Genomic DNA, 13787 nt, shown 5'->3' with positions numbered 1-13787 from the left:
TCTTAAGAACATATTGGTGAATCCGGCCCCTGGTCCAGGTACGAGACCCCCCCAGAGGTCTAGTACAGAACCTGGTCTACCAACCCAGAGCAGGGGTGGCCAGCTCTCTTTGCTCGGCGTCATGCGGCTCTTGGACTTTATTTGACGTCGCAGTGAAAGACAGACACGTAGGAAGGGGAGGCAACATAAGCCGTGACTGGAATCAAACCCGTGTCGTGTACAGGGGAAGGTTTACATAAGTCCCTGCTCAACCCCTTGAACCATACGGGTGTGCTGGTGTTGAAAAAATTCACTCTCAAAATGGCAGGGAAAAAATGCAAGTCATTGTTGGGTCCCTAATCAACAATAATAAATGAATAACCAGGAAAGACACAGAGACCGACTTGGAATAGTTTAACGCACTTCTGTAGGGGGGGGGAGGGCAGCAGAGGAGCTGCAGGGGAGCTGCAGAGGAGCAGCAGAGGAGCTGCAGAGGAGCTGCAGGGCAACGTGGCCCTCGTTCCAGAACTCCTCAGCTCCTCTCCCCACATGCTCTTCCTGCATGATGCTTTTATTGAGAAACTGTGACAGGAAATGGACATATAGGGTAGACAATGGACAGTTTGAAGAAAACACATACGGAGGTACCAGACATCGAGGTTAAAAAGGTCACACATGTGACATGTGACATTTCAGTTAAAGAGGTCAAAGATTGTGAAACAGACATCTTCAGTTAAAGTCTTTAAAAGCAGCGGGTCACATAGGTCAAATGCCGTCCTGAACTAAAACAGGAAGTCTCATGGGGGTCTTTAACAGATGGTCCAGGCTAACAATGAGACAGTTGTGGGTCCGTCATCTGTTAACATGTGTCAGGCATGTGGAAAACAGGCAGCTTTCTAAGCTGATTCTAATAGTTTCATAAGGACTAACTAGTTCAGAAGTTTGATTAATCTCACAGTCATCCCGACAGGCCGTGGTATACGCTCATTATATCAGCTGAGGATCATTATGATGGTACTAGTGATGATGAAGATGATGATGGTAGTAGTGATGAAGATGATGATGATACTAGTGATGATGAAGATGATGATGAAGATCATGAAGATGATGAAGATGACTGTCCTCTTCTCTCCTCAGGGCCACTCCAGCTACATCACTCACCTGGACTGGTCACCTGACAACAAGTTCATCATGTCCAACTCTGGAGACTACGAGATCCTCTACTGTGAGTACAAGTACTGTAGTACTAGTACAGTATTAGTACACGCTACTGTAGTACTAGTACACGCTACTGTAGTATTAGTACATGTCCAACTCTGGAGACTACGAGATCCTCTACTGTGAGTACAAGTACACGGTAGTCGTAGTACAAGTACACACTACTGTAGTACTAGTACAGTAGCGGTACATGGAACTACCAGATCCTCTACTGTGAGTAGTACAAGTACAAGTACTGTAGTATTAGTACATGTAGTACATCCAACTACCAGATCCTCTACTGTGAGTACAAGTACACACTACTGTAGTACTAGTACATGTAGTGGTACATGGAACTACCAGATCCTCTACTGTGAGTACAAGTACACGGTACTGTAGTACTAGTTAGGGTTGCACGGTATACCGGTACCAGTATAGTACCGTGGTACTAGAGTTTTGAAAACGGTACTATACCAGCATTTAAAAACAAACGGTACTTTTATATATTTTTTCTATGCAAACAAATTGGTAAATTGGAGCCTGTCTCTTTAAGCACGGCGAGCTCAGCGAGTGTGACGTAGTTGCAGAAGCAGAGCCGCCTCCCCCTCCCACTCGCATGCGGAGGAAAAGAGAGAAACGAGAAGTCGCGTGTTAGACAGACAGAGCGGGTTGAAATAAAGTCAACAGAGAGAGATGGCAGCTGAAGAAAAGCCCGTACTTGTGGACAAAATGGGGGCCCGAAGTACGGTGTGGAAATATTTCGGGTTCAAACCGAGCGATAAGGGCGAGCCACTGAACCAGAAACACTGCAGTCCGAGCGGTGCGACAAAGTGAGTCTCGCAAAAGGAGGCAACACTTCAAACTTGTCCAAACATTTAAAGGAGAACCACGCGGACTTGTTCCACGACTTCAGTCAAGAACAACAGCTGATAACTTTGTTCACCAGTTCACTGCACTGTCATGTCAATGAAAGAAGTACAAAGCCTCTCCCAGCCCGTAGTAAACCTACAGTAGCCTATACAGAGAGTTAAAACATGTCCATGGTTAATAAATGCAATTTTTTAAATATTAAAAAAAAAAAAAATTACAATCTTAAAATATTTAAATAAATTCCAGACTATAATATAACTTTAATTGATTTTTTATATTTTAATATTATTTAATGTTTCATATATATTATAAACCATTAAGGCAATGAATTATATTAATTAATATTATATATTAAAACACACTTTTGTAAAACATTCCATTAGCCTACAATATCTAAATCTATCCTAAAGGACTGTCTCAGAAAATTAGAATATTGTGATAAAGTTCTTTATTTTCTGTAATGCATTTTAAAAAACAAAAATGTCATCCATTCTGGATTCATTACAAATCAACTGAAATATTGCAAGCCTTTTATTATTTTAATATTGCTGATTATGGTTTACAGTTTAAGATTAAGATTCCCAGAATATTCAAATTTTTTGAGATAGGATATTTGAGTTTTCTTAAGGTGTAAACCATGATCAGCAATATTAAAATAATAAAAGGCTTGCAATATTTCAGTTGATTTGTAATTAATCCAGAATGGATGACATTTTGGTTTTTGTAATTGCATTACAGAAAATCACAATATTCTAATTTTCTGAGACAGTCCTGTAGATGATAGAATGAGCCTCAATTTATTTTTCTAGTTATGCCCATTTAATGTTTCATGTGGCCTATAGTTTCAAAACACAAACCTTTTGAACAATGAGAACAAGTAAAATAAAGCAATGGCATTTAAATTAAAATGACCATGTTAATTAAAATACTGTACCCCCTCCCTCCCCCAATTACAGAAGTCTAGTGCTCCTGGCTCAGAGAGGGTGACACCACCCACTCAGAAGCAGGAGTTTTTGCTGCTACAGTATTTTATTTAACATGGTGACTTTAATTTGAATGGCATTGCTTTATTTTACTTGTTCACACTGTTCTAAAGGTTTGAACATTTTAATATCCCATGCCAATCATTTATTTTATTCATTGTTGTTATTGTTCCCAAAGTCTGCTTTAAAATAAAGGAAAATATTGACATTTGACAGTGTTCCACCTTTTTACAAAAAGTAACACACACATGCAGGGGAGGGTAAAAAAGCAGGGGAGCTCTCCATGGTCCTGATGGATCTCTATGGTCCTGATGGATCTCTATGGTCCTGATGGATCTCTATGGTCCTGATGGATCTCTATGGTCCTGATGGATCTCTATGGTCCTGATGGAGAGCTTTATGGTCCTGATGGAGCTTTATGGTCCCGATGGAGCTTTATGGTCCTGATGGAGAGCTCTATGGTCCTGATGGAGAGCTTTATGGTCCTGATGGAGCTTTATGGTCCTGATGGATCTCCAGGGTCCTGGTGGATCTCTCCAGGGTCCTGACGGAGCTCTCCATGGTCCTGATGGATCTCTCCATGGTGCTGATGGATCTCTCCATGGTCCTGATGGATCTCTCCATGGTCCTGATGGATCTCTCCAGGGTCCTGATGGATCTCTCCATGGTGCTGATGGATCTCTCCATGGTGCTGATGGATCTCTCCATGGTCCTGATGGATCTCTCCATGGTGCTGGTGGATCTCTCCAGGGTCCTGGTGGATCTCTCCAGGGTCCTGGTGGATCTCTCCAGGGTCCTGGTGGATCTCTCCAGGGTCCTGGTGGATCTCTCCAGGGTCCTGATGGATCTCTCCAGGGTCCTGGTGGATCTCTCCAGGGTCCTGATGGATCTCTCCAGGGTCCTGATGGATCTCTCCAGGGTCCTGGTGGATCTCTCCAGGGTCCTGGTGGATCTCTCCATGGTGCTGATGGATCTCTCCATGGTGCTGATGGATCTCTCCATGGTCCTGATGGATCTCTCCAGGGTCCTGGTGGATCTCTCCAGGGTCCTGGTGGATCTCTCCATGGTGCTGATGGATCTCTCCATGGTGCTGATGGATCTCTCCATGGTCCTGATGGATCTCTCCATGGTGCTGGTGGATCTCTCCAGGGTCCTGGTGGATCTCTCCAGGGTCCTGGTGGATCTCTCCAGGGTCCTGATGGATCTCTCCATGGTCCTGGTGGAGCTCTCCAGGGTCCTGGTGGATCTCTCCAGGGTCCTGACGGAGCTCTCCATGGTCCTGACGGAGCTCTCCAGGGTCCTGGTGGATCTCTCCATGGTCCCGATGGATCTCTCCATGGTGCTGATGGTTCTGATGGATCAGTTTAGCACCATCCTCCTCTCCACCTCCACAGGGTCGTGGTACTACACTGTGGTATTTCTACTATAGTACCACTCTATCCCTATGGTATTTGTACTATAGTACTACTATTGTACTATTACTGGTATTTATACTTTAGTACTACTTGTACTACTATTACTGGTATAACGGTACTGGAGTTACTATTACTGGGAGTAACGGTGTGTTTTTACTACTATTACTGTACTACTACTACTGGTAATTGTACTATAGTACTACTACTGTACTACTACTGTTATGTGTACTATAGTACTACTACTACTGGTATTTGTACTATAGTAATACTACTGTAGTACTGCTGTTATTTATACTATACTACTGCTACTGCCCTACTACCGTACTACTACTGCGATGTGTTTTTACTACTACTACTGTACTACTACTGGTATTTGTACTATAGTACTACTTGTAGTACTATTACTGGGTTGTTTTTACTACTACTACTGGTATTTGTACTGTACTACTATTACAGTACTACTACTAATTGTACTATAGTACTATGACTGCTATTTGTACTATAGTACTACTACTGTACTACTACTAGTATTTCTACTATAGTACTACTACTATACTACTACTGGTATTTGTACTATACTACTTCTACTGTAATTTTTTACTATAGTACTACTACTGGTATTTGTACTACAGTACTACTACTATACTACTGCTATTTGTACTATAGTACTACTGCTAGTATTTATACTATAGTACTACTACTGCACTACTACTAGTATTTGTACTACTACTACTTGTAGTACTACTATCGTAATACTGCTGGTATTTGTACTATAGTACTACTACTGCACTACTGCTGGTATTTGTACTATAGTACTACTGTAGTACTGCTGGTATGTGTAATATAGTACTACTTGTAGTACTACTGGTATTTGTATTATAGTACTACTACTATACTACTATTTGTATTTGTACTATAGTAATGCTGTAGTACTGCTGGTATTTGTACTATAGTACTACTTGCAGTACTACTGGTATTTGTAGTATACTACTACTTTTAGTACTACTACTGTTATTTGTACTATAGTAACACTGCAGTACTGCTGGTATTTGTACTATAGTACTACTTGTACTACTACTGTTATTTGTAGTATAGTACTACTACTACGTGTGTTTCCAGGGGACGTACTACTGTTATTTGTACTACAGTACTCTAGTACTACTATAGTACTAATACTACGGTGTGTTTCCAGGGGACGTCCCCAACGGCTGTAAACTGATCCGGAACCGGTCGGAGTGCAAGGACTTCGACTGGGCCACGTACACCTGCGTGCTGGGATTCCACGTGTTCGGTGAGTGGGTGCTCCTGCACCCATGGGTGTTCCTCCACCCCAGGGTGCTCTACCCCAGGGTGTTCCTCCTCCACCCCAGGGTGTTCCTCCTCCACCCCAGGGTGCTCCTCCTCCACCCCAGGGTGTTCCTCCTCCACCCCAGGGTGTTCCTCCTCCACCCCAGGGTGTTCCTCCTCCACCCCAGGGTGTTCCTCCTCCACCCCAGGGTGTTCCTCCTCCACCCCAGGGTGCTCCTCCACCCCAGGGTGTTCCTCCTCCACCCCAGGGTGTTCCTCCTCCACCCCAGGGTGTTCCTCCTCCACCCCAGGGTGTTCCTCCTCCACCCCAGGGTGTTCCTCCTCCACCCCAGGGTGTTCCTCCTCCACCCCAGGGTGCTCCTCCACCACCCCAGGGTGTTCCTCCTCCACCCCAGGGTGTTCCTCCTCCACCCCAGGGTGTTCCTCCTCCACCCCAGGGTGTTCCTCCTCCACCCCAGGGTGCTCCTCCACCCCAGGGTGTTCCTCCTCCACCCCAGGGTGTTCCTCCTCCACCCCAGGGTGTTCCTCCTCCACCCCAGGGTGTTCCTCCTCCACCCCAGGGTGTTCCTCCTCCACCCCAGGGTGTTCCTCCTCCACCCCAGGGTGCTCCTCCTCCACCCCAGGGTGTTCCTCCACCACCCCAGGGTGCTCCTCCACCCCAGGGTGTTCCTCCTCCACCCCAGGGTGTTCCTCCTCCACCCCAGGGTGTTCCTCCACCACCCCAGGGTGTTCCTCCTCCACCCCAGGGTGTTCCTCCTCCACCCCAGGGTGTTCCTCCTCCACCCCAGGGTGTTCCTCCTCCACCCCAGGGTGTTCCTCCTCCACCCCAGGGTGTTCCTCCTCCACCCCAAGGTGTTCCTCCTCCACCCCAGGGTGCTCCTCCACCCCAGGGTGTTCCTCCTCCACCCCAGGGTGTTCCTCCTCCACCCCAGGGTGTTCCTCCTCCACCCCAGGGTGTTCCTCCTCCACCCCAGGGTGTTCCTCCTCCACCCCAGGGTGCTCCTCCTCCACCCCAGGGTGTTCCTCCACCCCAGGGTGTTCCTCCTCCACCCCAGGGTGCTCCTCCTCCACCCCAGGGTGTTCCTCCTCCACCCCAGGGTGCTCCTCCACCCCAGGGTGTTCCTCCTCCACCCCAGGGTGTTCCTCCTCCACCCCAGGGTGTTCCTCCTCCACCCCAGGGTGTTCCTCCTCCACCCCAGGGTGCTCCTCCTCCACCCCAGGGTGTTCCTCCACCCCAGGGTGTTCCTCCTCCACCCCAGGGTGCTCCTCCTCCACCCCAGGGTGTTCCTCCTCCACCCCAGGGTGTTCCTCCTCCACCCCAGGGTGTTCCTCCTCCACCCCAGGGTGTTCCTCCTCCACCCCAGGGTGTTCCTCCTCCACCCCAGGGTGTTCCTCCTCCACCCCAGGGTGTTCCTCCTCCACCCCAGGGTGTTCCTCCTCCACCCCAGGGTGTTCCTCCTCCACCCCAGGGTGCTCCTCCTCCACCCCAGGGTGTTCCTCCTCCACCCCAGGGTGTTCCTCCTCCACCCCAGGGTGTTCCTCCTCCCCAGGGTGTTCCTCCTCCACCCCAGGGTGTTCCTCCTCCACCCCAGGGTGTTCCTCCTCCACCCCAGGGTGTTCCTCCTCCACCCCAGGGTGTTCCTCCTCCCCAGGGTGTTCCTCCTCCACCCCAGGGTGTTCCTCCTCCACCCCAGGGTGTTCCTCCTCCACCCCAGGGTGTTCCTCCACCCCAGGGTGTTCCTCCTCCACCCCAGGGTGCTCCTCCACCCCAGGGTGTTCCTCCTCCACCCCAGGGTGTTCCTCCTCCACCCCAGGGTGTTCCTCCTCCACCCCAGGGTGTTCCTCCTCCACCCCAGGGTGTTCCTCCTCCACCCCAGGGTGCTCCTCCTCCACCCCAGGGTGTTCCTCCACCCCAGGGTGTTCCTCCACCCCAGGGTGTTCCTCCTCCACCCCAGGGTGCTCCTCCTCCACCCCAGGGTGTTCCTCCACCCCAGGGTGTTCCTCCACCCCAGGGTGTTCCTCCACCCCAGGGTGTTCCTCCTCCACCCCAGGGTGTTCCTCCACCCCAGGGTGTTCCTCCTCCACCCCAGGGTGTTCCTCCTCCACCCCAGGGTGTTCCTCCTCCACCCCAGGGTGTTCCTCCTCCACCCCAGGGTGCTCCTCCACCCCAGGGTGTTCCTCCTCCACCCCAGGGTGCTCCTCCACCCCAGGGTGTTCCTCCTCCACCCCAGGGTGCTCCTCCTCCACCCCAGGGTGTTCCTCCTCCACCCCAGGGTGCTCCTCCACCCCAGGGTGTTCCTCCTCCACCCCAGGGTGTTCCTCCTCCACCCCAGGGTGTTCCTCCACCCCAGGGTGTTCCTCCTCCACCCCAGGGTGCTCCTCCTCCACCCCAGGGTGCTCCTCCTCCACCCCAGGGTGTTCCTCCACCCCAGGGTGTTCCTCCTCCACCCCAGGGTGTTCCTCCTCCACCCCAGGGTGATGGTTCCACCACCCATGGGTGTTCCTCCACCCCAGGGTGTTCCTCCTCCCCAGGGTGTTCCTCCTCCACCCCAGGGTGTTCCTCCTCCACCCCAGGGTGTTCCTCCTCCACCCCAGGGTGTTCCTCCACCCCAGGGTGTTCCTCCTCCACCCCAGGGTGTTCCTCCTCCACCCCAGGGTGTTCCTCCTCCACCCCAGGGTGATGGTTCCACCACCCATGGGTGTTCCTCCACCCCAGGGTGCTAGGGTGCTGCTGCACCCATGGGTGTTCCTCCTCCACCCCAGGGTGCTCCTCCACCCCAGGGTGCTGGAACACCCCAGGGTGATGGTTCCACCACCCAAGGGTGACGTTTGTGTGTGTGACGGTTGTGACAGTTGTGTGACGGTTGTGTAGAGAAAATCCTTCCGGGACCTCCACATGATCTAAGTTTTTTTCCTACTCCTCATAGTCTAAGTTTTTCCTTCATCCATGGACTTGAAGAAAAACACAGGTCAGGTTTGGGCTGGTGTTCCGTCCAAATACTGTGCAGGCCTTTATTGCAAGAATTACAATCAGTACCAAACACAGGAGAGCCGGGTCCCGGTGACCAACTCTTTCTCCGCTATGCACAACCTGTCTCATTTACGCTCCTATCTGACAGTTTCTGCCTTTAACTCTAAACTAAACAGGCCTCTAGCGCGTGTGTGTCTGTCTGACACACACACCTACACGCACATACCTACACACACACACACACACATATTTCTGAATTAGAAAGTTCCCAGCGCTAGATTTCAACCAAATGACTATACATACATAAAAACAATTCCTCTACATTCTCCCCTGTGATCCTGAAAGGATCAATAATCATTATTCATATTCCTTGACATACATAGTTCTCACACTTAGGGTATGTTAGTACAGCGCAAAAACTTCTTAAGGTAAAAGAATATCTGACATAAGTATGACAGTAGTTCCATCCCACAGCGAGGATCACCATCACAATTCCTCTACAGTTGTATGACGGTTGTGACTGTTGTGTGACTGTTGTGTGACTGTTGTGTGTGATGGTCGTGTGACGGTTGTTTGACGGTCGTGTGACGGTTGTATGACGGTTTTGTGATGGTTGTGTGACTGTTCTCTCCACAGGCGTCTGGCCCGAGGGCTCGGACGGCACCGACATCAACGCCCTCATGAGGTCCCACAACAGGAAGGTGATCGCGCTGGCGGACGATTTCTGCAAAGTCCACCTGTTCTCCTACCCCTGCTCCACCCCCAAGGTGACCTTTGACCTCCTTTAACCTCTGACCTTTAACCTCCACCTGTTCTCCTACCCCTGCTCCACCCCCAAGGTGACCTTTGACCTCCGACCTTTAACCTCTGACCTCCTTTAACTTCCACCTGTTCTCCTACCCCTGCTCCACCCCCAAGGTGACCTTTAACCTCTGACCTTTAACCTCCACCTGTTCTCCTACCCCTGCTCCACCCCCAAGGTGACCTTTGACCTCTGACCTTTAACCTCCACTTGTTCTCATACCCCTGCTCCACCCCCAATGTGACCTTTGACCTCCGACCTTTAACCTTTAACCTCCGACCCGTCGTGGTTCTGAGACGTTGACGGCTCCGTCCTGAACTGTTCAGCTTCTCAATCATTGTTCTGGTTCTGTAAGAACAAATGCTATTACTTTATAATGCTAAAGTAAAGGACATTAACAAAAACAGTCCTAAAAAAAAACAAAGAAAACACACACACAAACAAAAAAAGAAACATCAACAATACGCCTTGACTAAGTTTCCTACAGTTCGACCAGATAATTGAGTGGAATCCTCCTAACCAGACTATTCGCCATATAGGCGCACACCATGATGCTTACTAGACTATCTAATCGTCACATCCATCCGGCAGAGTGAAAACAAGTAAAACATATACATATGTAAATACAAAAAATAAGATAAACCAAATATAAAAAATAAAAATATCCGCACACAACTAGGAGAAATAACATTACTATGGAACCTGGTTCTATGTGAATGTTACATATGTCTGACATCGTGTTAAAAATGTCCTTCCAGAAAACAGCTAAAGAAGGGCAACTCCAAAACATATGTAGGTGATTAGCAGGGGACTGGGCACATCTTAGACACTTAGGGTCCACATCCTTATAAATCTTACAGTCTCATCCTGGTCCAGTGGGCCCTATGAATAAGTTTACGTTGGATGAGGCCATGCCTGGCACAGATAGAGGAAGTGTGCACCTTTTTAAGTGCCTCTTCCCATATTTTATCAGATATAACTTCATCCAGCTCCTCCTCCCATTAAGCTTTAATATTGTTTAATGAGGTAGTTTGTAAGGAGCAAATCTGTCTATAAATTATTGTTAGGGTACCTTTCAGAGCAGGAAGTGGATTGAGAAAGGTGTCAAACTGTGTTTTTTCAGGCAGTGTGGGAAAACGAGGATCTAAACTGCGAACATAGCTGCGTAATTGAAAGTACCTGAATCGATGGTGTCTGGGGAGACCAAATCCATTTGATAATTGTTCAAATGAAGCAAATACATTGTCCACATAAAGGTCTCTAAGCATCTTAATACCAAGGTTAGCCCATGTAGAAAAGGAGCTATCAGCTATGGATGGTAGAAAAGCCGGGTTGGATGCTACCGGAGCAAAGAAAGAAGTTGCCTGAAATCCAAAATGTTTCCTAAGTTGATTCCATATCCTCAATGTTGATTTGACACACGTTTTTAGTGTAGGAGGAGAAAGGGCCTGTAATGGGAGAATGAGCAAGGGACGAAAGTGACGCCGGTGAGGACGACGTAGCCTCCATCTCCAGCCAGATTGGGGATGAAGATAAGTCTTTGTGTCGTATCCAGTACTGAATAATCCTAAGGTTAGCGGCCCAATAATATGACCTAAAATCCAGTAGTGCTAAGCCTCCTTCCGACTTGGGTCTCTTCAAGAACTGTTTCCGAATTCTAGGAGTTTTTTTGTCCCATATAAATGATAAAATCAAACTGTCAACCTTTTTGAAAAATGAATTTGAGAGAAACATTAGCAGACACTGAAAGAGATACAGAAATCTAGGGAGAGTGTTCATTTTGATAGAATTTATCCTTGCAGCTAATGAGAGGTGCAGTGGAGACCAGCGTTCTAAATCTTCCTTAGTGCGGGTCAGGAGCGGGCTAAAGTTGGCCTTAAAAAGGTTTCCAAATTCATTAGTAACTTGTATTCCAAGATAAACAAAATTACCATAAGTGACTCTGAATGGAAGACGATGTACAGGAAAACACCTCGCAGCTTCATTGAGGGGCATCAGCTCACTTTTACTGAGATTAAGTTTGTACCCTGACAAGCAACCGAATGATGCAAAAGTGGCAAGAGCAGCTGGAATAGAGACAGCAAGGTCAGATATATATAATAATAAATCATCCGCATATAGAGACAATTTATGCTCCTGTCCATATCTAATTATACCCTGGATACCAGGGTTAGAGCGAAGTTTGATCGCAAGAGGTTCTATGGAAAGGGCAAATAACAAAGGACTTATAGGACAGCCTTGTCGTGTCGAGCATCGCAAAGGGAAACATCCTGAATGAGTGCTATTAGTCCTGACACTGGCCAGAGGGGATGAATATAAAAGTTTAAGCCATGTAGTAAACTTGGAGCCAAAACCAAATTTATGCAGGGTGTAAAAAAGATATTTTCACTCCACGCGGTCGAATGCTTTTTCAGCATCCAAAGATATAACTGCCTCCTGTAAGAACATTTATAAATGATAGTAATGTTTGTGTCCAGGCCCTCAGCCACAGCATTTGTAAATGATAATAATGATAATTGTGTTTGTGTCCAGGCCCCCAGCCACAACATTTGTAAATGATAATGATGATAATTGTGTTTGTGTCCAGGCCCCCAGCCACAAGTACAGCGCCCACAGCAGTCACGTGACCAACGTCAGCTTCCTGTACAACGACAGTCACCTGATCTCCACGGGGGGGAAGGACACCAGCATCATGCAGTGGAGGCTGGTGGACAAATCCCTCCCCGACGGCCTGGTGTCAGGCTCCGCCCCCCCGCGGGCCCCGCCCCCTCCGGTGACCACGCCCACACAGGAACCCCGCCCCCTCCCGACGGCCAACGGGACGCAGGAGCCCTCCCCTGACCCCTCCCCCGTCCCAGATCTGACCCCGCCCCCTCTAGGGCTGACCCCGCCTCCTGCAGAGCTGACCCCGCCCCCTCCAGGGCTGACCCCGCCCCCCTCCGACTCCTCCCCCCCCGACAGCACGGTGAGTCTGAAGGACAGCCTGGAGCCCAGCGACGACACGGCCACGCCCAGCGACGAAGGCCTGCCCCCGCTGACTCCGCCCTCATAGGTGTGTGTGTGTGTGTGTGTGTGTGTGTGTGTGTGTGTGTGTGTGTGTGTGTGTGTGTGTGTGTGTGTGTGTGTGCGTGCGTGTGCGCGTGTGTGTCTGGTCCTGAACCCAGGACTTCCTGTCCAGTCCTCTCTTTGTGCCACAGCTTCAGGTCCAGACTCCAAAACTCCGGATCAGTTTAGAACTGAAGTTCAGTAAATACGATCATTAAAACAGCAAACTACTCTGGTTTTTGATTGTCTTGCATCACAGACGAGCGTCCCAGAACTCTGCTCACACGGACTACACAGATCAGTCAGCAGGTTCATGAGCTGTGATGCATCATGGGAAAATCCTCTACGTTTGGACGTCACGTGATCAACCGTCAGCTGTTTCAGTTTAAGATGTGACTGGAATCAGACGGGTGTTTCCCCGTCTCCGGCCACCGGGGGCAGCAGAGAGCCCGACACGTGAACTGGGGGAACTCTTCTCTTTTAGACGGGTGTTTCCCCGTCTCCGGCCACCGGGGGCAGCAGAGAGCCCGACACGTGAACTGGGACGGGTGTTTCCCCGTCTCCTGCCACCGGGGGCAGCAGAGAGCCCGACACGTGAACTGGGGGAACTCTTCTCTTTTTCTTTTGTCAAAAACAGACTGAAACTGGACTCTGGTAAATTCCACCAGGAAGAACTGGTGAAGTCTCGGCGTCAGAGAACCTTCTGGAATTGTCTTTAGATACTTGTTTTTAATGCATTCTTTGATGACAAAATTATGATTTAATGATGTAACAATCAATAAGGCATTTCAATCATTAGCTCCAGTGGAAAAGATGGTTTGTTTTGACTCAAATGTCATTTCCAAATGAAAAACTCTCAAGCTCAGAAAGTGTGTGATGTCAGGATTTTAACCTGACTCAGATAATCTGAAGTTTAGGGTAAAAATCAGAAAACACAGAGGCGTCTAATCAAAAATAACTCAAATCAGTGTTGAATTCTGTCACGTATTCATTCCAGTTAAAGACACATTTTCACAACCATCTTTTATAAAACCAGTAAACTTCACTCGCAGGGATGAAAACAGAAAATGTGATTAAACTGTTGAGTTCTTGTTGTGGATGAAAGTCTGGGTTGGACTCCCGTCTCCTCCAGGACCTTCAGCAGGTTCTGCTGCAGATATTCTCCAGGATTCTCCAGGATTCTGCAGATATTCTCCAGGATTCTGCTGCAGATATTC

General features: G+C 48.7%; 1 protein-coding gene across 3 annotated transcripts in view; it reads left to right on the top strand.

The window, feature by feature from the left end:
- Positions 1-13787, top strand: part of LOC133463248 (echinoderm microtubule-associated protein-like 4) — a 47589-nt gene extending 33802 nt beyond the window's left edge. For all 3 annotated transcript variants that reach the window (XM_061744680.1, XM_061744679.1, XM_061744678.1), the window contains 4 exons: positions 1117-1204; positions 5637-5735; positions 9360-9490; positions 12113-13787. In XM_061744680.1, the coding sequence (XP_061600664.1) occupies positions 1117-1204; positions 5637-5735; positions 9360-9490; positions 12113-12577 (783 nt within the window). In that variant the 3' untranslated portion in view covers positions 12578-13787. The remainder of the gene's footprint in view (positions 1-1116; positions 1205-5636; positions 5736-9359; positions 9491-12112) is intronic.

Source organism: Cololabis saira, chromosome 17 (assembly GCF_033807715.1).
Source record: "Cololabis saira isolate AMF1-May2022 chromosome 17, fColSai1.1, whole genome shotgun sequence".
NCBI classification, from domain to species: Eukaryota; Metazoa; Chordata; class Actinopteri; order Beloniformes; family Belonidae; genus Cololabis; species Cololabis saira.
The sequence above is the reverse complement of the archived record's forward strand: the minus strand, read 5'-3'. Positions and strand labels throughout refer to the sequence as shown.